General features: G+C 38.4%; 1 protein-coding gene across 17 annotated transcripts in view; it reads left to right on the forward strand.

Moving 5' to 3' along the window:
• Nucleotides 1-26,809, forward strand: part of TENM3 (teneurin transmembrane protein 3) — a 641,819-nt gene that overhangs the window by 582,550 nt on the left and 32,460 nt on the right. For 15 of the 17 annotated variants that reach the window (XM_052779556.1, XM_052779554.1, XM_052779565.1 and 12 more), the window contains 9 exons: nucleotides 348-467; nucleotides 834-1,095; nucleotides 8,335-8,602; nucleotides 9,181-9,324; nucleotides 12,477-12,726; nucleotides 13,139-13,159; nucleotides 18,506-18,738; nucleotides 19,879-20,033; nucleotides 20,889-21,763. In XM_052779556.1, coding sequence (XP_052635516.1) covers nucleotides 348-467; nucleotides 834-1,095; nucleotides 8,335-8,602; nucleotides 9,181-9,324; nucleotides 12,477-12,726; nucleotides 13,139-13,159; nucleotides 18,506-18,738; nucleotides 19,879-20,033; nucleotides 20,889-21,763 — 2,328 coding nt within the window. The remainder of the gene's footprint in view (nucleotides 1-347; nucleotides 468-833; nucleotides 1,096-8,334; nucleotides 8,603-9,180; nucleotides 9,325-12,476; nucleotides 12,727-13,138; nucleotides 13,160-18,505; nucleotides 18,739-19,878; nucleotides 20,034-20,888; nucleotides 21,764-26,809) is intronic. The other 2 variants (XM_052779572.1, XM_052779613.1) reach the window with 1 other exon arrangement.

The raw sequence follows: 26,809 nt of genomic DNA on the forward strand, positions 1-26,809 counted from the left end.
TGTGACTTACAGTGGGAACATCCAGAGTTTATAAGTTCTTAAAATTCTTCAGTGAATTTCTGGTCTTAGTAACTCAGTACAGACAGAATGAACCAAAGTAAGATCAACAATATTGAAACAAAATTATTGTCTGTAGATTTCAAGGCATTTGTTTATACAGGGTAAATTATGTGAACTTGTAAAAGGGTTAGAGTCTCAGGAATATTTTTTTAATGGTAGCTGATACCATGTAGAGATGCGCGCGCGTGCGCGTGTGTGTGTGTGTGTGTTCGCTCTACTAGCTTTTATTCATTCAAAAGAGAATGAGAAAAGCAAATTTGTAATTTGATCCTGCATCTTTTTCACAGTCTTGCATCTGTCATAAGGGGCCAGGTATTAACTGCTGATGGAACACCACTCATTGGAGTCAACGTCTCCTTTCTACACTATCCAGACTATGGATATACAATCACTCGCCAAGATGGAATGTAAGTTTCCTTTGAAGCACTTCTAAGTCATAAAGACAGCAAAGGTGTTACTGAAGAGCTGCTTGTAAAAATAAGATAATAATAAACTAATGGAAACAAAAGACATGAAAAAAGTGATTGACCAAAGTTGATTATATACTTTAGAAGTAGAAGGGCTTGCTTAATGTAAACGCAGCATTCTAAAATCTCCATCCTCTTGGTGCAGTATTATGTAATATAATTTGATTTCAACATTGTTCCGAGTAGAGCCGTTCTGCCTTCAGAGCAATACAATGGAATGAAGAATCAGTCCGTAAAATGGAGGCTGTGGATGGCTTTGGGAATTTGCTGACTTATTTGTTAGCCCTGTTGGGTTTTTTTTTCTAGGTTTGACTTGGTAGCAAATGGTGGTGCCTCTCTGACACTGGTGTTTGAGCGATCACCATTCCTGACACAGTATCACACAGTATGGATTCCCTGGAATGTCTTTTATGTCATGGATACCCTGGTCATGAAGAAGGAAGAGAATGACATTCCTAGTTGTGATCTGAGCGGATTTGTAAGGCCAAACCCTGTTATTGTGTCATCACCTTTATCCACCTTTTTTAGAATTTCTCCTGAAGACAGTCCTATCATCCCAGAGACACAGGTAAAGTGTGCTTCAAATAAATAGCATTTTGTCACAGGCTAGTATTAAGCAACTATAATGAAGAGAGTGCAAACTGCTGTTTAAAAATAAATAATTCTGACTAACTGCTAAGAATTTGCAACATGATTATTTTCAGACCAATTTATTTATTCTATGGGATGATTTTTAAAATTTCATCTGAAAAAAAAGGTGTGAAAACTTGGTGTACACTAGTGTCTGGGTTTATATTTGTTTGCATAATTTAATTTACAGATTGTCTTCAGCAATCAGGCACTGGCCCATCAAAATGGACATGCTATAGTACATCTTACTTTTTTGACTGCCTTCTTGTTAGAAGTGCACCTCAGAAACTGAAAATGAAAGGTGTTTTTCCACTATGTCTGAAAGACCCACGCAGTTCAATTTATCTGTTTAGTCCTAATAAATAGCATGACACTCAGATTTTTACAAACTAAAAGAATTCTCTGTAACACCAAGGACAGGCTTACAAGCCAGTGAGCATGTGTGCTAATCTACTTCTTCAGAACTCGTAATAGCCAAAGTAAGACTTAACATCAGAACCTTGGTTTAAACAGAAAGAGCTGTGGCTGGAATGTTTTTTCTGTAACATAGATGTATTGAATTCCTCTGTCTCAAATAATTGATCACTAATACAGTCTTCCTCAACTCTTAAAAGCAGAGTTGCATTTCAAGAAGTAATATTTATCTCATTATTGATTTTGTAGAAAACTTTTCCTTGTGAAATAGCATTCTTTCTCCTTTCTCCCCCTCTCCTTTCTCTCTCTTTTCTCTCCCCTACCTTCACAATGTCATAATTACAAGGGCACTTTTTTTCCCATTCACTATGAAATGTCCCTGTCTCTTCAAGGGAAACATAGAAAATGTATTCAAATGTTTTCATGCAGAGCTCTTAAGAAAAGATCAAAATCATTAAGCAATTCATGGTAGGAGCAGGTTTAAAGTAAAGATGTAAGGAAATTACAAATAAACGCTCATACAAATCTAGACTGTGCTATAAAATTGTTGCTTTTATCCTCAGTATCATTTCTGTGCCTTTGATAGTTTTAAGTCAATTAAAAGAAAGTATTTGCAAAACACAGTCCACTGAAGAACAGCTCTGATTTACTTGTTTTGGCAACAGATGATAGATTCAGTTCCTGAAGTGATGGAAAATGGTTTAGATAGATGGGGTATAAATCAAGAAAAAAGTAATAATAGAAGAATGTCAGAAAATACATATTTTCAAAAAACACTTGTAATGTCTAGGTAAACAAGTCATTTCATGAGCAGTGGGACTAATGAAGTCTGGATTCCTACTAATTCCCACCCATTGCTATAATTCCAGCTATCTGCCCCATCCAGTCCTTCCCCCACAGACTACATTCAGCCTTTTTTTTTCTCATGGGAGTACCAACTTTGCTACTTCTTCCCTACCTGAACCCTTTCTTTTATAAACCCTAAAGGAACTGAATTATCTTTAGAGATTTCTACTGTTATTTCTGGCTACCAGCTTCAAAAGTAGTGAGATGGGAGGGCTGACAAGCAGGACTGTTGGGTCAAGTTGATTTTCCTAGAAAACCAGCCAGAAGGAAAGATCGTGTTCTCAGCAGATCCCAGGCAGTTGGTGTTGATGGGTCATTTATGACGAGGTAAAAATAATAGTGGCGTTATGTATGCAAAAATCCGGTTCTGGTACTGTGTAAGAAAAACATCAAGGACTATTTTCTTTTATATTCTTTGCTCATCACACATGTAATCCCCTGCTTTGGCAAGTGGGAGCTGCACAGCTGTGCCTGGGACGTACCCCTCTAGGCTCAGATTCCCCTCGGAAATGCATAATGCTCAACAGTCTGTCTCCCAAACAATTCACTACTCTGATAAAAGATGGGCAGAACCAGATGCCATTCAAAACTGTCTGTTCAGCTCTGGAGGAACTGCTGTAGACCTTTTCATAAAAAAGGGATTATGCCAGTTTGAAAGTGTGGGAGACTGGACTAAGGCACAAAGAAATAAACTGTTTCCCATGTTCCTTCAGTCAGTATTAGTCACCCTGTTTGTGTGGTGTGACAGCACTCACTGTCATGTACTTAGGAGAAAATGATGTGCTGCTGTAATCATCATCCTTTGAAGTGCTTCATCATTCCTTGGAGATAATGTTTCCAAAAGAGTGTACTTAGTGGCTTTTGAATCCCAAATTGATCAGAGGGGGAATTAAAGTCTGTACCAAAGAAGCAGCACAAAAGAAAACTGAAAAAAAGAAGGCAAGCAAGGGGAAAGAACAAATGCAGTGGGTAAAGGGGTGATCACAGACCCAACAGATCATTACTCAAGAGGGATGCTAATAAATAACATGTTAACTAAATTTGGACTACTTAGGCATGACTTTATCTACTTTTAATTGCAAGTTAGCATGCTCTGCCTAGACTTAACTAGCTGAGATTAATCAGTGTGGAACAAGACAGTGAACTGCATGCAGATGAAGGAGATCAGGTTAAGCTGGAGCTGCTTATATGTGTTAGGTAATATTGTTGCTGTCTGTTTCCTAATATAATAAATGTCTGTTTGCCACATATTGTAGTGTGGTCTGGCAGAAACCCGCATGTGAGTCACAATGAGCAATTCTGAAATCGAGCTTTTGAGGCTCTCCTTCTATAGTTCTATTATCCACTGTTACGTATGCTTGCAAGATGCCTTCTGCAGGTCCCGAGCAGCTTGTTTCCATCGCCTCAAGTGTGTAGGAGAATGAAAACTGAAAAGTTTTCCTTCAAATTATATGTTCAAGGTTGCCCACTGCTTTTTTTTTTTTTCCTTTCCCGTGACACTCTCTCACTACTGGCAATACTGTATAGCAGAAGCTGGTAAAATTTATTTAGCCAGAAGAATTCAGTGTAAAATATGGGCCTCAGTGACTGTCCTGGTTTCAGCTGGGATAGAGTTAACTGTCTTCCTAGTAGCTGGTACAGTGCTATGTTTTGAGTTCAGTATGTGAAGAATGTTGATAACACTGATGTTTTCAGTTGTTGCTCAGTAGTGTTTAGACTAACGTCAAGGATTTTTCAGCTTCTCATGCCCAGCCAGTGAGAAAGCTGGAGGGGCACAAGAAGTTGGCACAGGACACAGGCAGGGCACCTGACCCAAACTGGCCAACGGTGTATTCCATACCATGTGACGTCCCATCCAGTTTAGGAACGGGGAAGTGGGGGGGGGCAGGGATTCACCGCTCGGGGACTGGCTGGGTGTCGGTCGGCAGGTGGTGAGCAATTGCACTGTGCATCATTTGTACATTCCAATCCTTTCATTATTGCTGTTGTCATTTTATTAGTGTTATCATTATCATTATTAGTTTCTTCTTTTCTGTTCTATTAAACCGTTCTTATCTCAACCCACGGCTTTTGCTTCTTTTCCCGATTTTCTCCCCCATCCCACTGAGTGGGGGGGAGTGAGTGAGCGGCTGCGTGGTGTTTAGTTGCTGGCTGGGGTTAAACCACGACAGTGACTTAATAAAAATGATTGTTTGTAACTTCAGGGTGGCCAGATTTTCAGCAAAGAAATTAACCTATTTTATCATGTAAGCAGGCAGTATAATAGGATGTCTAGATATTCTAGGTATTCTAGATACATGGATGCTGCATCCTAGTTTCACTTAGCTAAAATCTCCAGAACTTCAAGTTTGTACTGAGAAAAAAATGGAGATTACTCTTAGAGCCAAATATCTCCATTTATGTGTCGATGCTTTTCAGCACATTTTCTGGTTTTCTTTTCTTTTGCTTTCTATTTGAAACTTTATAGAGACCTCTTGATTTATTGTTTTATGGACACATGTTTAGATTTCTTCCTATCCCTCTTCTCTGTGATATCTCAGCAATGTTTTAAGTCTAGAAAAAACAAGTCTTTTTTCCCCTTTTCACTTCTCCTTTCTTTACATTGTTAACTCAAGGTTATTTCTTTACAAGTTCATTTAAAAGCCTCAATTGTAGGGGAAGTCTTTTTTTAAAAGGAAAAGATTTTTCCATCCTGAAATTAGCAGCTTCAGCTTCTACTTAAAGAAGTATAATTTTAGTACTTCTTGGTCTCAAGGTTTGTCTAATAGCAGTGGTTGCCTCATGAGGTACATAACAATATGTACCTGGATCTAAAAATGCCATCTTTACCCTTCTCAGACTAAGGTGATGTTACGTTTTAATGCAGAAGTTCAGCTGTTGCTTCTTGGCAAAGAACCTTTTTCTGACATTAGGACTAAAGTTTGCACTCATTTGTGCAACTTGTTCTCAAATCTTCTACTGAAGTTGCTCATTTTGCCAACAAAATCACGGCAATACAGCAGGCATTTTTCCCCCTAATTGAATTAAATTCCTTATTCAGGGTTCTTAATACCATCACAGCATATCACTTGAATCATATTATATTTTGGAGCAGGAAAGCATTCCAGAGCCTGGACAGCTTTAGTCCTGCTGGCCACAAGAGAGGAGGAGCCCTGCACAATTTATGTGGCTCAGTCACCAGCTTGAACTATCAGGACAACAAACTCTGTCTTTGTGAAAATTGAGGTGACCCTTATCTCAGTCCTGTAGGTTAAATATTTCATACCTGTCCTTCTGAGAAGCTTGATCATCCATAAATAAAACATCAACCGTTAGAATTTGGTGGTTGAGCTATAAGTCAGTCCCGTTAGGATATTGGCCTTTCTGAAGGTAGTTTGATACTCTATCTGGAAAAGGTGAAGTACAGACAGCTTGGTTGTGTTGGTGATGCCTGATGTGACTTTTATACCCAGTGACTTTCCTGATTGCTTTACAATTGATGTGTTGTCATGGCTCCCATAGGATGCTCTTTGCTGTGCCTGATGATTTAAGTTTTCAGATGAACATTAAACTGTTTAATTCTCTTTGTAATGCTTGATTTTGGGAGAGAGATTGAGATGCATAACCTTACCTCTACATTTCTGAAGTTCTCAAGAAAATAAGTTACTACAGGGTATAGTTTATGGAAAGAAGGAAGTTATAAGTCAGATTTCCAGCAGGTATTTGAGGCTTCTGCAGAAACTAATAATAGGGGTTCGGGTTTTGTTTTAAACCTCACTGAGAACTGCATGAGTGTCCTAGTTTCTAATTTGATAGTAATCCAAATACACAGCAGAATTTCTTGGAAATTGAAACTTCAGGGTGTCCTCTTTATTGCCTGTTATCTCAGCCAAGAGTACTGGAAGACCACCTAAGTGTTTAACGCTGCTCTTCCACAGTTGCAGTTGTAAAAGAAGCAATGGTCGTAACGGGAGACCAGTGAAGTCCATTAAATTGTGCCCTATTACAAGCATATTATTTCTTTTTCTCCTCTTGCTTACAGAGACCTCCATCTGTTAGACTAGTTCTAATGTGCAGTATATGAGAGTCCTGCTGATGTCTTGAGGAGGAATTTGTCTTTTGTTCCTAGGTGGTTTGTGTTTTTCCTTCAAAGTCTTAGAAAAGGAATATGTTCACGTATTCCCTCTAGAGAGAGGGTGTTTTGTTTGTGTCGAAAAGATTTGCTTGTTCTCTGGCTTAGATACTGTGTGTATATTGGACTGAGGGAGAGCAGACTAGATTTACAAACAGATAGGATGCCACTCTCAGCTCCTTCCAAGTGATGGTACTGCTTGTCATTTCTTCTCAGTGATGGCAGGTTCTTGGTGGGGAAAAAAGAAACGTTCGAAGATTAAGAATTTTTAAATCTGAATTTAATTTGTCTAGTATCTTCCAATTCCCCCTTTACTCCCTACAGGTCTATTATAGTCTTACTGGGGAAGAAGAGTTGCATGCCTACATATATCAGATGTAAATAACCATTCGTGCCAGACAATGAGTCAAAATACTATTTCAGATTTTTTTTTTCTACAGTTATTGGGAAGGAGATAGATATAATTAAAACCATATAAATCTTTATATCCCAGCAACAGTGCCAACGTAGAGGATGGTATAGCTACCTTTTGCCCTCCTCAAGAGCATAAACCACATTATTTGACCCTACTCAACACAGTCAGTGGCTTAAAAGCAGTGTCCAAGGATTTCTCTAGCATAGAAAGCTAAATTAGCACTTCTTTAGTAGCCAGCTTTTGATCCCACTGAAGCCTCAAGCCTAATATTTGTGACAGTGCTTTCCCTGAAGTCTGCTTTCCACTAACATTAGTGTTTGGTCTTCAGACTTTAGCACTAGGAGACAGGAAAGTAAAATAAAGCTTTCCAAATTTACTTCCCCAAGAGTGCTCCTTTGACACCACCAGGGCTCTGGGCTTGTGCTTCAGCATCCTTCACCCTCTCTTCCCACCAGAGACACATTATAAATGTGTCTAGATACTTTTTTTCTTTTTTCTTTTTCCTTTTTTTTTCCCAATAAGCTGGGATACCTGGTAGCTGTTCCCCTGAAGCGCTGGCTCTCAGTTTATCCTGGCTGAGATATAAGACAGTATAGGCTGTCTTCGTCCGCGTTACACAGAAGCCTTTCACATCCATCCATCACCCACAAAAGTGCCTCAGCTCAGAGGAAAAGACAAGGTAGAGGCAGGGGGAGCCTTTTAAAAATAAAACTGAATCATTGCACCTCTCTGAAATGAGAAAGTGGTGAGCTGATGTCTGAGTAGTGAATATTGATCAGGAAATATGGAAAAGCTTTCCCTGAGGCATCATACTTATCTATCTTCAAAATAAATGGAAGAATGCTCTAGTTTAAAGTATTTACAATCCACAGGTAATGCAAATAATAAACCACCTGAAAGTCCTTCCTGCTCCTACAGGAGCAATTAGACTTCCCAGCCCAAATCTGAAGCTTTGCAGTGCTTAGAGGCTCTACTGCCTTTATTACGTATCCATAGTTGGGACATGGGTGGCAGCATAAGAAGGGGCTATTTGCACTTAGGTGAAAGATGCCTTTTTGCCTCTGTTGGAAAAAGCAGTTGGGAATGTTTTCTGTCTCTTGCATGCTTCCTTCCCCCCATAAAAATAGAGATCTTTGAAATCCTTCAGCAGAAAGTATCAACTAAGCAGCTTCAGTATAATGAAGAATTTACACTTCGCTTTTCAGAAAAAAAGGTGAAATGTTGTTATTTATTTATGTATTTTTTACATTATTGAATGAACGCCAGATTTAGATGATACTTCCTAATGGATTGTCATGCAGCATCATGTCAGGCCTCCTTTTGATAGCTGCATTGTTCTGTTTAATTTCAAAATCATTCAAATACTGCATTTTTTTCTTACCAATGCATAGGTGCTTCATGAAGAAACAACAATACCAGGAACCGATTTGAAGTTATCATACTTAAGCTCCAGGGCTGCAGGATATAAATCTGTTCTGAAGATTACTATGACCCAATCTGTTATACCATTTAATTTAATGAAGGTTCATCTTATGGTGGCAGTGGTGGGAAGACTTTTCCAAAAATGGTTCCCTGCCTCCCCAAATCTGGCTTACACTTTCATATGGGATAAAACTGATGCATACAACCAGAGAGTCTATGGATTATCTGAAGCTGTTGGTATGTGTGTTATGGAGGTTTTTTGCATTTTTACTGTTATCTTGAAAATAGGGAAACACATCTCAAATACTTGTATCCATTAAGTAGAAAATGTTTAGCAGAATAAGACTGAGAAATAACGATGGATATTAAAATATATTAGAAAATACTAATCTAAACTTTGAATTATAAGAAAATAATTCCTTCAAAAGGAAAAAGAGACCACTGTCATTTTTCACTTCTAGTTCTTCCCCATGAAGTAGCCCTCGGCCTCATAATACAGCATGGTATTTAGTCTGCATGCTCCTTGTATTTTACAGCACAATAGCATTCTGCTGTACTTCACAAAATGGGTTTCCTCTGTACCTGTCCTAATCCACTTACTTTTAATAAATAAAATTATTTTAATAACCCAAGATTGCTTTTTAAAGGATTTTGGAATTCTGTTAAGTATTTTCAATACATCTAAGGAAGCCATAGGGATTTTCAGGTAGCCTGGGAGAGCAGAAGAACGTATGTAGTTTAAGGAAATCACATTCTTTAAACTCTTTTTCTGAACAAGATCCTATACTTAATGAGGAAGTTTACTGTTATTTCAGTGTCTGTAGGTTATGAATATGAGTCTTGCTTGGATCTAACCCTCTGGGAGAAGCGGACTGCCATTTTGCAGGGTTATGAACTGGATGCCTCCAACATGGGTGGCTGGACATTGGATAAACATCATGTATTGGATGTTCAGAATGGTAAGGAGTTAATTTTCTTCTTGCTAATTTTAGTACTCAACTGCCCTACACTTCAGGTATCTCATTCTAACATTCAGACGTTTGCTTTGTTATTTTAAAAAAGGAAATTATGGAGTATTTTGCATATGTAAATGTTTTGAGCTTCACAGTGTATGTCATGTTTCTTCATCCTATAAATACATATGCATTAATAATTTCATCTAACAGTGTCAGCCCGTGTTAGATACGCTTACCAAAAAAAACCCAACCCAAAAATATTGAAATTGTTTTTAAAAATTGAGTGATGCTAAGGAGACACTATTTCTAGAGCAATTGTACGTGTCAGCATTGTTATTGGAATTAACTGTTTGTACGTTAACGGTATGTTGAACAATGTTTTCACTTCCAGTTTTCACAATGAGTGAAAATTAAATGGCAATAAGAGGCATTCCTGGCAAACTGAGCGCTCTTCACTCCCAATATTAAATCCCTCATTTATACAGGAGGTGTTCTTCATGTCATGATATCCCCAGTCCCAGCATGGCTGCTTGTGGGAGCAGTTAGTGCATGGGTACCATGTTTTCTGGAGGACCAGCACTCATTTACACTCTCCTCTCATTTAAATCCTTCCCTGAGGTGAATCCTCCCTGGGATGCTGTGGTTGGCTCAGCACACAGCAGCTGGCGAATGATGCTGCCTTGAGTCAGCATGGGCACTTGTGCCCTGTTTCAGGACAGAGTCCAGTCACTAGTGAATGAGTTCCTTAATTTCAGTGAAAAGATGATGAGCAATACACATCTATAAGAACTGTGCCTTGGCACCATGGTAAATTTGTCCGGTGTGCTACTCAGCAACTGTCTGGAGGGTGCCATGCTAAGAACATCCCAGCTCAACACTGAACAGGAGGAAATTTGGAAAAATTGGGCTGGAAGCATGTGAGAAAGGTGAAATAAGCAGAGTGACATAGCTCAAGGTGGGAGTTGGTCACACTGGTTTTTTATGCAAAGTAGGAGCCCAGAAGTAATGCAGTGGGAAGAACGTCACTTCTGCAGTACCTGGTGTCCGTTGGAGGTCTCCCACTAGTACATGAGCTTATTTTGAATGATATGCTAATCACCACCTAAAGCATTGCTTCTGACTGGTAGAAAGACAAGGTAACCAAATCAAGGGGAAAGGTGTCATTGTACCTAATTTAACATGTCAAAAAAAACCCTGTGCAAATTATTGTTAGGTAATCCATCTAAAAATGTAAAGAGTATAATTATAAATATATATATAAGATTGATTCTGTTCACAAGGTAAATTGATGGTGGCTTTAAATTATGTTCAAGAGTACATTTGACAAGTAATGACTTTTCAAAGTGACGTGTGTCTAATTGAATAAACGAAGTGGAGAGTTGTAATGACAAGGTGGATGAGCCGGAGAAATTTATTCAGAAGAGAGTGCAGACAGTGTTTGTACGGACATCCTGAACTACTGCAGTAAATAGTCTAATGTACATCTTTTAGTCTGTGATAATAGAGGAGAAATGTGAAGGACCAATTTTTCAAGGTAATGACAGAATAAATCAGGTGCAATAGTGCACTGTGCTGACTTGTGGAATTCCTCGGATGAAAATTATAGAACTCAGCTATTTCAGGCAAAATTATGGTGCAATGATTGTCATAAATGATGTAATCGTAGGAGAGGGGATTTCGTATACTGTTAATGCATTCTGGCTTTAACTATTCATGAAAAATATGTTCTCCCTCTTTTGATTTAGATTACTTATTTAGATTACTTGTCATTAGGTTTCCATAAACCATTTTCATTCTTCCCGATTTTATCATGTATATTGGTTTTACGTTTATAGTCTCCTAAATTTTATAACATTAAAAAGTAGTGAAGACACCTAAAACATTTAAGGAGGAAAACAAAGTATTCTTTCTCATATCTTTCAGTATAAAGAGTGCATTGTGGGAATGAGGAGAGAAAGAGAAATACATCTTAAATTTCTTCTATGCATCTCAAAAGAGAAATGTATCCCTCAGCCCCAAACTGCCTTTGAAACTCTGGGCACGCAATCAATAACACACGTATCACTCTAAAGTACAGAGTGCCATGTGGTTTACGTGGATTATACCACGGAAAGACATATTGTGTCTTACGAGTATAACCATAATAGCTGACCCTTTGTAGACTACACCTCAATGGATTCATTGAGAGATATAATAATGAGGGTCCTGGCAACATTTTAACACACTGTAAAGTCACACTTCTTTTCCTAAGACTGAAGATTTAACATAAGGCATGCATTTTTCTTCTCAGATTTCCTATGGAGGCTATAAGGAAGAAAAATACTGCTGGCACAGTGCTTTGTCTTCACAAAATTATTGTTCCTTTCATGCCTCAAAGCAGAATTAAGTTTTTAGAGGCAGGTTGGCCTGGCACCACATTTTTTTTTTGCTGTTTTGACATTTTTAATAACTGCCTGTAACTGCAGACATGGTATTGAGGCAGACTTTGTTGCAGTGGTACATTTTTGTTGTGAGCTGAGTAAAGAGTCTTTTACAATGTAAAATTGAGGCAATCTCCCAGCTTTCTGAAGTTGCTCTTTAATATTTACAATTTGCAGCAGTAATCAATTTTAGATTACATTTGACATCATATTCATAATTAGTTATAGTAGGACTTTTGGAATACAATTTGCAAATATATTTTTTTCTTTTTTATAATATATGGACAGTTAGAATTTCAATAATTTCTGGGGAATTTCAAAACTGTAAAGATTTAGGAACACAGACCTTGATTTTATTCAGTACACCTTGCATTTCCTTCAACATGATGATTTCTATTCTGAATTGCAACTATTAAAATTATTACCGTTTTAAAATAAGAACGACCGAAAACTTGTTTGGGTTTTAAATGGTAGTATATTTAGTGTGTCTACTACCTTTTGTGGACAAGATAATTTAATGCTTTGTGTGTCTGTGACTTAAAGATAACTATAAATGTTTTACTAGAGTCTGTTACTTGTAGTGAGAAAAATATGGTGGTGAAATAATTAAAAGTCCATTAAATTGTGTTAATTAACTAAAAGCATATTTAGAATATATATGCATCATTTTATGTACATACATTCAAAGTTTTTATAAACTATTTTTTGTTTTGTGTTTTTTATATTATCTGCCAGGAATCCTCTACAAAGGAAATGGTGAAAATCAATTTATATCTCAGCAACCCCCAGTTGTTAGTAGCATTATGGGCAATGGAAGACGACGCAGCATCTCCTGCCCAAGTTGTAATGGTCAAGCTGATGGTAATAAATTATTGGCTCCGGTTGCCTTAGCTTGTGGGATAGATGGCAGTCTTTATGTGGGGGATTTCAACTATGTTCGGCGGATATTCCCATCTGGAAACGTAACTAGTGTTCTGGAGCTAAGGTATGGTTTTTTCTTATTGTGGAGTTGTGAATTACTGTTGCAAACTGAAGTATGGAATAGATTTCTGACGTTGTGCAAGCTAGAGTTTCCAAATGCTTTTGGGAACAAAAAAAGTTGAGTCAAAAGATTTTAAAACATTTGAAAAAGTATTTAAAACTAAAAGGAAAAAAAGTTTACCCCAGTAAAATATTCTAACTATGCTTATCTAAACTGAGAATTTAATCTACCCAAAGTAATTATTCTGTGGATTTTAAGAGTTAACCTACGTAGTCGACATGAGTGGACAAAAGATGATCATTCATGACTTCACTAACAATAGATGTAAATGTTGCCTTCTTTTCATCTTTTAACATCCTTTCTGAATGTTTTTCTAATAATGTTTTTCTGTTCTTTTTTACTTGCTCCCACCAAGAAATAAAGATTTTAGACATAGGTAAGCATTCCTTAAAGAAGATTTATATTTTTCTAACTGTTCTTTTTTCTTTTTTAACAAATGAATGCTTATAATGGAGAAGTCATTTCTGAGATGTATTACTAGAAAAGAGGAGTCTTTTTCAAAAATAATGAGTTCATATGTTTTAGTTATGTCAGCTGTCAGGCTGTATCGTCCTTTCGGATACGAGTTCCTCTTTTCTCATCACTCTCTGTCCACAGTCAGGCTTCTTTTTATGCTTGTGTATGCCCTCCTTTGCTATCCCCTCGTCTCTGCTCACTCCTGGTCTCCTTGCTGGCAGCACTTTCGCTGATCCTATCAAAACTCACTCATTAATCAGATACCACAAATACAATGAGAATGGCTTGTAAGTAATAAAATTATAGAAGCATCAAATGAGTTCATTTCATTAGCCTGTTGGTGTTGAGTCTTTTCAGGCTCACATTTAACAGATCTGTTTCTTTAAAGGTGAACTTCTCTTAATAGTGAAATTTGAAATTGTCCCATAATAACACAACTCCAGGAGTTAGGATTTTAAAGTACACCAAGATTCATAAGACTGGTCATAAAAACAATAGTAATCAGAAGGATTGTAGTACAACATTCATCCGTCCTGGCATTCCTACAACAATGGCAAGAACAGAGGAGAAGAAGGTGGATGCTTAAAATTGCTTTGCCACAGCAGCCGGTGCTCATAAGGAGACAAAAACAGAGTTATGCCAAAATCTTGTTGGATGCATGAAACCCTACAAGACTTTGTAGCGGAACCGCTAAGTATAGGGCTTAGCAGCCCCGCTGGTCCCCTTTTCTCCTTTTTTGCTGCCAATCATTTTCCTTCCTTGTTTTTAAACAAATCCCAGAGTCTCATATCTCAGTTCCCCTTTTTTTTAAATTCACCTTTCTTTGGACATACTTCTTTGTGAGAAAGGGTTTTATGTTTAAAAAAGTATGTTTCAAATGTGTTAGGCAAAAAATTCCATGACTAAATACAGTGTTTGCATCAGTGCTAATGATCAAAATTGGGAGTTGATGCACAGTCTAGCTGATTTTATGTTATTCTTCAGGTGTGACGCAGAAGCAGTCTCTTCTATTTGGTGGTTTTAGGTTTTCACTATTACGTTTAATTTGCATTTGTTCCACTGCTTTTAAAAGAATTATATCCCTTGTGGTATCACAAAGTTGTGATTGCAGCTGGATAAGACATTGTCTTGGCAAATGTATGGAGTACAGAATAATACTCAAAATAGGAATTTAGAATGGATAAATGGATTAAGGAACAGATGCATAATGAGGTTTGTTTTGCTGTGATTTAGTAGCAACACCCTCTCCTGCCTCTGGCAGAACTGTGGTCACAAGCTCAACTGCGGCATTTCAGAAACTAGATCCCTGCATACAAGAAAAATTGGTGAGGGAGAACATTGAAGCTTTTATCCTTTATTCATGCCTACACATGCAGAAGCTCAAGGTAGCAAAATTGCAATCATACTGCATAAATTAGTGTAACAGCATTTTCATGGGCCTGTATAGCAGCTGCAAAGTGGGGGTTCCTCCTGAGGCAGGAGGCGGCATAGAGGACTGTGGAGAACTGGCTCTGCAGGAGCGGTTGTGGAGCCAGTAGGCAGGAGGTGGGGAGCCCACTGTGCAGCCTGATAATGGTCTACTACGAGTTTGAGTTTTCTCTCCCATCACACAACGTTTTCCCAAGTGTCCGCTCTTAGCCTTAGGGGTTTGCTGCTCAGGAGCTTCCTAAGCCAAGAGTGGCATCTTTAGGCTTAATATCCCCTGGCAGCTTTTTATTCTATTAATTTAGCTGATTTTTATTTAACATGTGTAAACTTGTAGGATCCACCAAATCCTGTTGCCATGGGCTCCCCAGCTTAAGGACACACTCTGAGACCAAATAGCTTCTTTTGCCTGCGTGAAGTTGTGCAGAGCCCTGTGAAGTGCTGCAGAGATGAACAAAACACTTCTGTCTGACCTGTAGGAGATGGGGGCAAACTGTCTGGTTTCACTGGCAAGTCCTTCAAACTGCTGAGGAGATTTCTATTTAAACTGCAGTTTGGAAAACAGCCCTCAACAGACCACATTGCAATATATAATTACTAGGTATCGAAACTAAGAAAATGCACTAAAATATGCATTCCCCAAGTAAAACTAATGAACGGGGCTAAATACTAGTTCAGATCTATTATCTATTCAAGCATTCAAATTTCCTCGTCTGTAAACCCAGTGCTTCAGCACAGAGAGTGAGTGATGTGCCTCCCACCTCAGGGAGCCTGTACTCTAAATTAGAGAGACAGTGCTGATCAAATTTATCCTCTCACGTACCAGTGACCTAACATTTTTTCAATCTCAAAGCTGAACCGATATCTTTATACACACTGCTGCCTGTGGGTGATTAATTCTGATAGGCATTCATGGAAGAAGTAATTTTTAGAAGGACTTTGAAGGCAGGGAGGTCATTTGTAGGCTATGGCGGTATCCCAAGTCTGTAGAGAGCCAGAAAAAAGTTTAGCAAACGATCAAACCAGCTTTGAAGGTATATGGTTTAGAAGGCACAGAGTGAATGGGAGAGAGAGGGGCACTGAAGCAGGAGGAGTATTTTTTTTAAATTTGTGCATGGAGAGTAATGCAGGTGATCTGACAGCTGAAGAATTAAAAGATTGGCATAAGCAAGGTAAAAACAACGGGAAATAGATCATTACAGCTCTGTGCATGTGTGTGCACACTTTAAATTTGAAGCACTTATTATTATTATTTGGCATAGATGGAACAAGTTAATTTGTAGTCAGTTGTCTTTACAGGGCCCATGTTGGTATGTAGCTGCATGTTTTGCAGAGCTACTGACAGCGATTAGGCAATACTGAATGAGTCAAGAAGTCACTGACTGTGGATTTTATTTCTTTGCATTTGTTGTTATTGGTAGAAGGCAGAAGCTTAATATCATTTCAAGCTACAATGAAATAGAACAAACTCTGTGCAGCTTTCCAGCTGCTGACTGCTTATCCCTGTACTATTTTTGAGATCTGCATAGTGCACATGGATGTTTTCTAGCTAGAAAACAAACGTGGTTTTCATTGGACAGTTATGCAGTTCCTCAAATTGTGCCTTGCTCCTGTGAATTAATGGGTTTTTTTCTATCAGCTAAAGCTGCCTCAGCTGTTTTAACCTTAACTTGAAATGCTGAAATTAACCCTGTTGTATTATCTCAGAAAGGAGCCATTAGACATTTACGTATGACAAGTTGGAGAGTTTATATTGATTCAGTAATAATATCCTACGCACTCCCAAACTTTGGGGGTTTTTTTAATAAAATGAGAAAATAGTCTTAAATGATCAGCTGGTTGGGTTTTTTTCGATGAGGATACACTACTTACTATGAGAACTCATCCCAAATAAGAAGTGCTTTGTCATTTTTGTTGGAATTAATTAGAACATAGACATATGTTCATATTTATGAAGAAACAGCTTTAAAAATTCTTTTTAGAAATAAATAATTGTGTTAGGCATAAATTATTTAGTTGATATTGATTTGATTACTCTTTATTCCAACAATTGAAAAATATGATTGAGGCAATGTTAGATGAGTTGAAGAGAGGTACTTTAATTTAGATTTCAGTAGTATAAGAAAGGACTTTATTTTAAATTACAATGAAATAAAATTTAATTGCACATTTCACATTTTGCAATGTGTTTATATTTGAAGTGTCTGCGAAGTTTCTTAAAGACCAAAGTAATCATGTAAATGGGTATAATTGAATTTGCAGTCTATAGAGGTATAAATAATCCGTACACTACAGAGTGATCATATTAAATGATCTCTGCATAAATTAAGGTTTCAAAAATACTTTTCAACTATTTAGCACATTGGCAATAATAGATTTCTAACAAACAGAAATTTAAAGCAAGCCTACATTTGATTGTTTTCAGACATGCTGTACAACACTCAGCTCTACAGCAGAGCTTTTTAAGAGGTGCTAAACACTGTGTATTTGATTTCATTAGTCTGTTTCACTTGGTTTTTTTGTTCTGAACCAACATGTTAAAAGTCTTAAAACCAAAGAAAATCCTATTTATGCAACACATTTTTTCTGTGTTTTTGTAACTGCATAGCTATAAAAATCTGTCCCTGCTAAAAGACATAATTTGTTCACAAGTTGTTCCTGTTGGTCTCTTGTTGCTTTTTCCAAGTGGCAGTACATAAAAATGTGTTACATTAGCACAGTTATGTATTTACAAAACGTGAAGTATAGCATTCTGCAAACAGATGTTTGGCTATCACCAAGACTGGTAGATCTGTTTAAGCAGCGCTTTTGCAAACATCAGAAGTGGGACTGGCTGTTCAGACACTCTGCTTCAATCCATTAGGAGAGCATCTGAAATTACCTCCTGTATTTACATGACCTTATTTCAGCTCTTCATGCCATAAATTAGGTCAGGATTCCCAACTGCAGTGGGTTAAGTTTCTACATCATAATATATCAACCCAAAAGGTACTCTCCAGGGCTGTTTTTTTCACCAGCAGGGGAGAAAAGACAGTAATTCTCAATTATGTGGCACCAGTGGAGAGGCAAAATGTACGTTTCTGGGAAAATGGTTAGCAATATATATTTTCACTGTAATAAAGACTGTGTTGGCATAGTTAGTGGGTTTGTGCCAATGTGTACAGTTATTTGAAATATGACTCCAAGTTAAGAAGAACGGAAAAGCTCCACTCGGTGCTCTGGTGGAAAAGATGAATTTCCTAATGCGTTAAATCATGCATATCACGTCTTTGAAAGCAGTGGATTAAACAAATACTTATGAAGGATGTCTTATCTCTTGCCTGCGAACTAATAATACAAACTCTGCCTTATCTGTTTATGAATTATATAAACCATGCACCCCAGCAGCCTTATATAAATTATAATAAAACAGATAGGATGATAACAGCAACAAAGTGTAAACGAGGGCTGGGGTCCTGCTGCAAAGTTTGGAACTGGATCAAGGTTCCCAGAAAGCCTGGGGGGTTTTAGACTCCAGTATTTTGATTTGGCCTATTACCGACACAGGAGCTGTCTCTAATTACAGAGCATGGAACAGGCCTGTGAGCATCACGGACAAAATGGATCTTATGTGCCAAAAGAAGGAGTGGTCTAGATTGGACTGCCTGTGACACAGGCAAGAAACATGAACCAAAAAAGCTTTTGGGGCCATGAGCTGTGCTACCTATGCCTAGAGCATCACCATTGGTTTTAACTGTTTATGTATTACTGCACATTGCATATGAACTGAAGCCTTTTCTTTTTGATCCAACGTTCAGTGCAATTAATAACAGCATATGCAATGTATGATTCCATTTTACAGCAACAACCCAGCTCACAGATACTACCTCGCAACTGACCCCGTGACGGGAGATTTGTATGTTTCCGACACAAACACGCGCAGGATTTATCGGCCCAAGTCGCTCACGGGTGCGAAAGACTTGACCAAAAATGCTGAGGTAATAGGAGGAACAGGAGAGCAGTGCCTACCATTTGATGAGGCAAGGTGTGGTGATGGAGGCAAGGCGGTGGAGGCAACTCTCATGAGCCCTAAAGGTAAAAAGAGTTATCCTCCGTAACCTTCAAAACAGTACAAAAGTTCAGAGCCAGGGGCATGATCGTGTTTAATTACTGAACCCAGTAGTTGGCTCCAAAAAGTAGTTTTGAGTAATTTTTTCCAACTGGAAGGACCATTGAGGAAGAAAGCTACCGGGGACCCGGGTTGAATTTTTACAAAATATTTGGCTTGCATGGTTATTGAGCATTTCTAAATGCTCATTTAGATTATGTGTTTGACAGGCAACGGTGAAGATTTAAAATCAGCATTGCTTTTGGTCCCACTTATCCCGTGTTTCAGGTTAACTTAAAAGCTAGGCCCTTCTCAATGCACAACAGCAAATGAACAGCAAATGCAATCAACAGTAGTAGATTTCATACTGAATATTGGTTTATTATGCTGTCCTGGTTTCAGCTGGGATAGAGTTAACTGTCTTCCTAGTAGCTGGTACACTGCTATGTTTTGAGTTCAGTATGTGAAGAATGTTGATAACACACTGATGTTTTCAGTTGTTGCTCAGTAGTGTTTAGACTAAAGTCAAGGATTTTTCAGCTTCTCATGCCCAGCCAGCGAGAAAGCTGGAGGGGCACAAGAAGTTGGCACAGGACACAGGCAGGGCACCTGACCCAAACTGGCCAACAGGGTATTCCATACCATGTGACGTCCCATCTAGTATAGGAACGGGGAAGTGGGGGCGGGGGAATCGCCGCTCGGGGGACTGGCTGGGTGTCAGTTGGCGGGTGGTGAGCAATTGCACTGCACATCATTTGTACATTCCAATCCTTTCATTATTACTGTTGTCATTTTATTAGTGTTATCATTATCATTATTAGTTTCTTCTTTTCTGTTCTATTAAACCATTCTTATCTCAACCTACGGCTTTTGCTTCTTTTCCCGATTTTCTCCCCCATCCCACTGGGTGGGGGGGAGTGAGTGAGCGGCTGCGTGGTGTTTAGTTGCTGGCTGGGGTTAAACCACGACATATGCAAAATATGTTTACAAGCTGTTTTACTACCTGCTGCCTAAGACTGTATTTTCTGCCCTTAATTTCCACTAGCTACATACCACTTATGCCCTTAGTTATGGGTAATATATTCACCGCTGGTACAAAAAACTAACTTTTATTCTCTTCACTAAAGGAATAGCAATTGACAAGAACGGGTTAATCTACTTCGTTGATGGGACCATGATCAGAAAAGTGGATCAGAACGGAATAATATCCACTTTGCTTGGCTCCAACGACCTGACCTCAGCACGACCTCTAACCTGTGATACCAGCATGCACATCAGTCAGGTACCTTTTAGCTGCTGCTAATTTGGAAAGCTGAGCTGGGGCTAGAAATGCATATGCAGCTTTCTTGTCCCTTAAAATAAAACTGGGTGGAGTGCGTAATGGATATTTAACAGCAGAATTTGGGGAGAAAGAAACCTGTTCCAAGGGCATGAATCATAGTGTATTCTCTTAGCTATAAATGTGGCTGTATTCAATTTTTCTGCCCATAAAGTTCAGTTCAGTTTAGAACAGCAAAACTATCAGCAGGAAACATTAAGTCTGGTAGTAAATACTGGGAGAATGGCAGATCTGTTAGAACTATCTTGGCATGTTGATGTTTTCTGAATCATTTAACAGCCTACTAGAGTGAATGAGAGGATATATACAGAAAAACATTTTTCTATTTGTCTCAAGAAGCTTCTGTAGGTAAGAAGGGACATCACTAGTAGTATGTTTAAAAATGGAATCCGGTACGGTCTTTCATGATCTGGAAGGTAGTAAGTTATTTTTGCTATTACAAGAATAGAAGATGAGTACTGTCCTTAAAGTATGTATTTAGACTTTGATATCTGTCTCTATTTTTATTTATACATTTGTGATACAGAAAAGTATAGCATTTATTGGAGGGGAAATTCAGCCTGTATTATAGTTCCAATGCAGCTGGCTTTTTTTCAGTATAATAGATGTCTGAACATTGTTCCCCTTGCCTCCCTGAAAAGCTTTAGTTTGCTGCATGTATTTTCATACAAGTCTTTTTGTCATGATTGCTTACAGCAGATGAAAGATATCCTTACAGCAGTGTCTAAAACTGAAGGTGAATTAATTCATTTAATCTGCACTGGTTGACTGTTTAATAAAACTCTTCTATTTGTTAAGGTTCGTCTGGAATGGCCTACAGATTTAGCTATCAACCCAATGGATAACTCCATTTATGTTTTGGATAACAACGTAGTTTTGCAGATCACTGAAAACCGTCAGGTTCGCATTGCTGCGGGGAGGCCAATGCATTGCCAGGTTCCTGGAGTGGAGTACACGGTGGGAAAGCACGCTGTACAGACCACGCTAGAGTCAGCAACTGCCATTGCCGTGTCCTACAGTGGGGTGCTTTACATTACAGAAACTGATGAAAAAAAGATCAATAGGATAAGACAGGTCACAACTGATGGAGAGATCTCATTAGTTGCTGGAATACCCTCAGAGTGCGATTGCAAAAATGATGTCAACTGTGACTGTTACCAAAATGGAGATGGCTATGCTAAAGATGCCAAACTTAATGCCCCTTCCTCCTTAGCTGTGTCTCCGGATGGCACCCTGTATATTGCTGATCTGGGAAATATTAGGATACGGGCTGTGTCAAAGAACAAACCCTTACTGAATTCAGTGAACTTCTATGAAATTGCTTCTCCAACTGACCAAGAGCTTTATATCTTCGATGTCAATGGTACTCACCAGTACACTGTGAGTTTAGTCACCGGAGACTATCTGTACAATTTTAGCTACAGTAATGATAATGATATTACTGCGGTAACAGACAGCAATGGAAATACTCTTCGTATCAGACGGGATCCGAACCGGATGCCAGTAAGAGTGGTCTCTCCTGATAACCAAGTCATCTGGTTGACGATAGGCACTAATGGATGTTTGAAAAGTATGACTGCACAAGGGCAGGAGCTTGTCTTATTTACCTACCACGGCAACAGTGGACTTCTGGCAACTAAAAGCGATGAGACTGGATGGACCACTTTTTTTGAGTAAGTACATAAAATAACGTCAGATGCCTTATAGTTTTATTGAGTTCTACAGTACTATTTGAAATATTTCTGCAGACTGATGAAGTAACTGTAAAGATGACCCTTGATAACAAAAAGCACAGGAAGATACTTTTTGTTTCCCATACTGTCTTCCTCTATCTGACTTCTTCTAAACATTGGGTCTGAATAATTTTAAATTCATTATTTTGAATTTGAGTTTTATAAATTGAAATAATAGTGAGACAACATTTCACTCTTGTCAAGAAAGCTGTAACTCAGACAACCACGATTTTGTAGATCTGCATCAAAAACTAGATTTTCATTCCATTTGCTCATTAGATTGACATTGTTCTGCAGCAAATACTGACAAGAAATTTGTCTTCACTGCTCAATATTTTTTTCTTCCTTTTTTTCTAAGTAAAAGCATGTCTGCTTGGTCTTTTACCCAAAAAAAGGCTGGGTGGGTATTTTTTTTGAAGTTGTAAAAGGTTGTGTGTCGCTGAGTGGTGAATATGCAGGAAGGATCTCCTAGATGACACGGCAGGCTTTCACACAGGTGGACCTGGGCAGAGGAGGCTGAGAAGAGAAATGTGGGCTGTGGGGGGAAATGTCATTCCTGTAGGAATAAACTGAAAACATAGAGACCACCGGCAACGTGTGGTATACAGGTGCGAACACAACAGCAAGAGGTATTGGTGGAACAGTAGGGCTTGTAATTTTTCCAGCCTCAGAAAAAAATCTTTTCAGTGAATTGCTTTACCCTGTGTTACAGTCATTAAGTCATCAATGCCTGTTCATAACAGCCGGATTAGCAAAACGTTTTACAGAATCCTCAATTATATTGACTAAGGAAGGTCATGACAATTTATAGATAAACTAGTAGAACCTGAGAGATCACGTACAGGGTTTATAGGCAGCTTCATCCCCAAATGAGCTGAACTATAAACTGATATGCCAAACAAAACGTAACAAAAATGCAGCTTAAAACACAAACAATTTATTTCAGAAAAGATCGATGTAGAATTAACACAGATTTTTTCCAGTCATCTCTGTCAACTGGAAAAATGTGTATTTTTAAATACATGAAAAACATGCTAAGGTTGGGTAAAAATGTGTCTATGAAGGAGTGGAAGATGTAGAGTTAGTATGATAAGTAAAAGTGTTAGAGGGCCCTGAGCTGAAGTATTCAGGATCACAAAGGGCATCATGAAAATCCCTTAAGTCCCTCTTCTTTTTCTTCTTTTTTTCTTCTTCTTTTCTCCTATCTTTATGATGAAATGCAGTAGCAACTGCTGCCAAGGTCAGGGCCTAAAAAAAAAGCTTTCAATTCAACACACATGATAAAGAAAATAAAGTGCCGGTGTCAGGCAGTGGCAGCAAAGCCAAACATCTGTGTTCTGAGATAACTTCACATTTCTGTCAGCGTACATTTGGCTGAGGCAGTATGCAGGAGGACTCTGAGCACCTGTATCTACTCTCCAGCCTTTACATATGCCTGTCAGGGACACGAGAGCAGCAGGTGCTGCTTTACTGCATATTGTGTCCTGAAGTGGAGACAGGGCTAGAAATGCTGATCCCTAACAAAGACAGCAGGTGGAATGGTGCTGCTGCCAGCTTTAAGGTATTCTTACAATAATCTGTAAATTGGCAGGGCTTTGGTAGCGGGCATGTTCCCAAAGCATTAGTGCACATCTGTAATATTTAACTGTGCATTGGTGCATCCGCTGCGTATCTTTTTAGGTCCTGCCAAGAGGACATAGAAGCACAGCGAGGATACGCAGGGGAATCAGAAACTGTTCAGTCAGGAGGGCATGTGTTCTCCTTCTCATGAGTTAGCCCTGTCCTGTATGCTGAGAGACCAAAGCACAGCTTCAGATGGGCTGGGAATAGTCATCCATTTCCACCGAGAGTAAATTCGGTGTTTAACTGTGACACACACAACCACTTGTTTCCAGCAGGCGAGTTGGGCAAGCCAGTCAATTTGGGGGATAGTGAAGTCCCTTACTGAAATTGAGGCATCTGCCGGGTACAGCAGGCACTTTAAATCATGCTGGCATTCATACTGGCTAATTGAGGACCTAGAGTTTTAATCAGGGCAGTAATTTCTCACCATGTTGCCTGTAGTTTTTGTAGCATACTGTGGTGTACTGCAGAAGTAGCTGATGGCTCCTGAATGTATCTTAATGGCGTCTGCGTGATCGCAAAAAAGTGGATATTATATTCACTATTAAGTGGTTGATAGGTCTATGTTTTTCATCATAGGCAGAATTTAGGGTACTGTGTGTCATGAAGTATGTCGTTTTTTACTGAGTCTGTAAATAGCCATCTTTGACACCTGATCTGCTTTCATGCAGACTTTCTGGTCTGAGTTAGGTTACGTCCAGCTGGCTTACAGAGAACCCAGAGAGCAGGCTATTCCCCTCAGTAAGTATTACCATTATTTCCAAGCTGCTGTTTTTGCACTTCCTAAACAATTACCTCCGACCAATGTCTCGTTAGAATTCCCAAGCTGAAATAATTACGGAGAAAGCTAGGCAATTTCACTCACCCCGAATTTGCAAGTGTATGAGGCTTTTGCGGAAGCAAAGATATTAATCTCCTCCCCGTAGCCATGGTGAAGCAGTAATCTGTTTAATTGCAACAAGGAAGATTCAGATTAGACATTGGGAAAAACTTCACGGTGAAGATTTTGGAGCCCTGGAGCAGACAGACAACGGTAGTGACCCCTTGCCCTTCGCAGACTGTCTTTAAGAACAGCTTAGACATCTTTCAGGACTAACGCAGGAAGAGCAGATCCTGCCTTGGGGTAGGGGTTGGACCACATGACCTCTCAAGGTCCCTTCCGGTCATGTTTTCTATGATGCTCTGTACAAGATAATAACAAAAATAAAAAATTACACTGATTATGTAAAGCTACAGGGAATAAGTGGGAAAAAAAGCACCGTATTATTTTTCTTGCCAAAACAGCATTCTTAAAAACATCCATTGGGCATCATAGCTGCTTACTTCTTTTCAACATAAAATCCCCATGCACCAAATTTGTGTCTGTATATTTTCCTTTTGAAGGAAAAATAGATATAAACATGACCATTTCGACATTTTTTATTCTACGATCAGCAAACATTATTGTGACTTTCCTTTTCAGTACTGATGATTTGTAACATTAAATCTGACTAGGCTGGCTTTCCAGAGGCTTCTGCCACTATTGCCAAAATTGATGGAAACCATGTGTATCGTATAAGGGATTGTGTGGGGTGACAGGCTATACGTGTGTGTATCTCTCTCCCAGCTTTTGCATATTCATGTTTGTAGGTATTGTGGGCTAAAATATTTTCAGCTGAAGGTTTTCTGTTGAAAAAAATGAAGTCTTGTTAAAATGGAAAGGTTTCCCTCAAACGTCAGGCGAGGAATAAGAAATTAGGAGAAGAAATCATTCTGACTTCCTTGTTCTATTTTAGTAATAGCAAAATATTTCAGTTTCATTGCTGGATGCATTTTCTTTTAATATCAGAGTTTAGGTATTTTATGTACTCTATTGTATAATTCAGATTCTCAAAATATTTTGGGAAGGGGATAGAATTTATATTCCATGGTGAATTTAGACTTTCTTCCCACTCAGAGTTAAAAGTTTTCAACTGTTAGAATATCCAATGGACTAGAAATGTCATTTTTCAACTAGCTCTGAGTATGGCTGGGTTGTTTCACCCTTTGGTTGTCACACATCTGTTTAAATGGCAGAAGTTACATTGGAGTAAAAATACTGTGGTTTTAGTAATGAAAGGATCAGTCTTTGGAGCCAATTCAGTAATAGTTTCGTTAACTATTCTCTTGTGCAAATCTGTTTGTATAACCAGAGCGTGGATCCAAAGAACTTAGATCATTTCAATTGAGTTCTCAGTGATTTGAGAGCAGATGTATGAAAACGATTTCATCTTTTTTTCCTTTTTTAGCACAACTTTTCAGTGAAAAGAGAAAATCTTTGAAAAAACATTGCATCCCAAAATTTGGCAATCGCTGCTCTGGCACATATTAAAGCATTTGGACTTGTTTCTTTTCATGGCTTTTTTCCACAGTCTAAATCACACTAATATCAGATCCAAAAGAAGTTTACTTTTTATTTCATTTAGTCTGGACGCTAATTAATCTAGAGTTTACTTTATTGAGTCTCCACTTTGCCTGAAGAAGGGAAGGACTGACATACCGGAATTTTTTTTTTTTATGCTCTTTGTGTTTTTACAGTGAAAATTGTAAGTACTAACTTGAATTATTTAGGATATCATATAATCTCTTTTCTGTATTTGTTTGCAGACTTTGATTTTTTTTATATCTTTATGGCAAAATGGATTTCTAAATTCCTATTTTGTTAAGGGTTATAGTCTGCTGATCAAAATTGACACTTTATATTTCAAGAATGCGTACTTTTGTAAAGTACTGTTACTAAAATTAGTAGTAACTGTTATCTGTTATTGAAGGTCTAAAAACTTGCTGAATAAAAAAGATATTAACAGAGCGTTTACAAAAAGGATTGAAAATACTGGCATACTAAAAAACCAATGGAGCCATATGAAGCTAACAGTCCTCCAGATTAGGTTTCATAATGAAATTATAATATTAAACAAGGTATAAGAGTAATCAGGCTAATCAAATTCTGCTGTTATAAAATTGTGAGATATCTGAGCTGGAAACTATTAACTATAACTGCTTATTATGTATGCATAATATGAACATTTAAACAGATAAATCTTAGAAGTTGGATTATATGCATATTAGCATTTTCAAAGTGATACTTTCTAGCTAGCCTATATGACATTATTTTTTGTGCAGCAGTTTCCAGTCTGCTTTCACATACAGAGAGCTAAGCCAGGTGCACAGAAGGAGCATTTTCTCTGGACCTGCGTTTTTGAAGTATCAGAAGTGAACTCCTAAAAAGCCTTGAAGTGCCCCTGTGCAATCGCTCAGTTGTGTAGGAGGTCAGACCCGCCCCCACCCTGCAACCCCAAGTCTCTGTCAAAGCCCTGGCATGCCAGCAGTTGCCAGCCAGGCTTT

Source organism: Harpia harpyja, chromosome 2, assembly GCF_026419915.1.
Source record: "Harpia harpyja isolate bHarHar1 chromosome 2, bHarHar1 primary haplotype, whole genome shotgun sequence".
NCBI lineage: Eukaryota > Metazoa > Chordata > Aves > Accipitriformes > Accipitridae > Harpia > Harpia harpyja.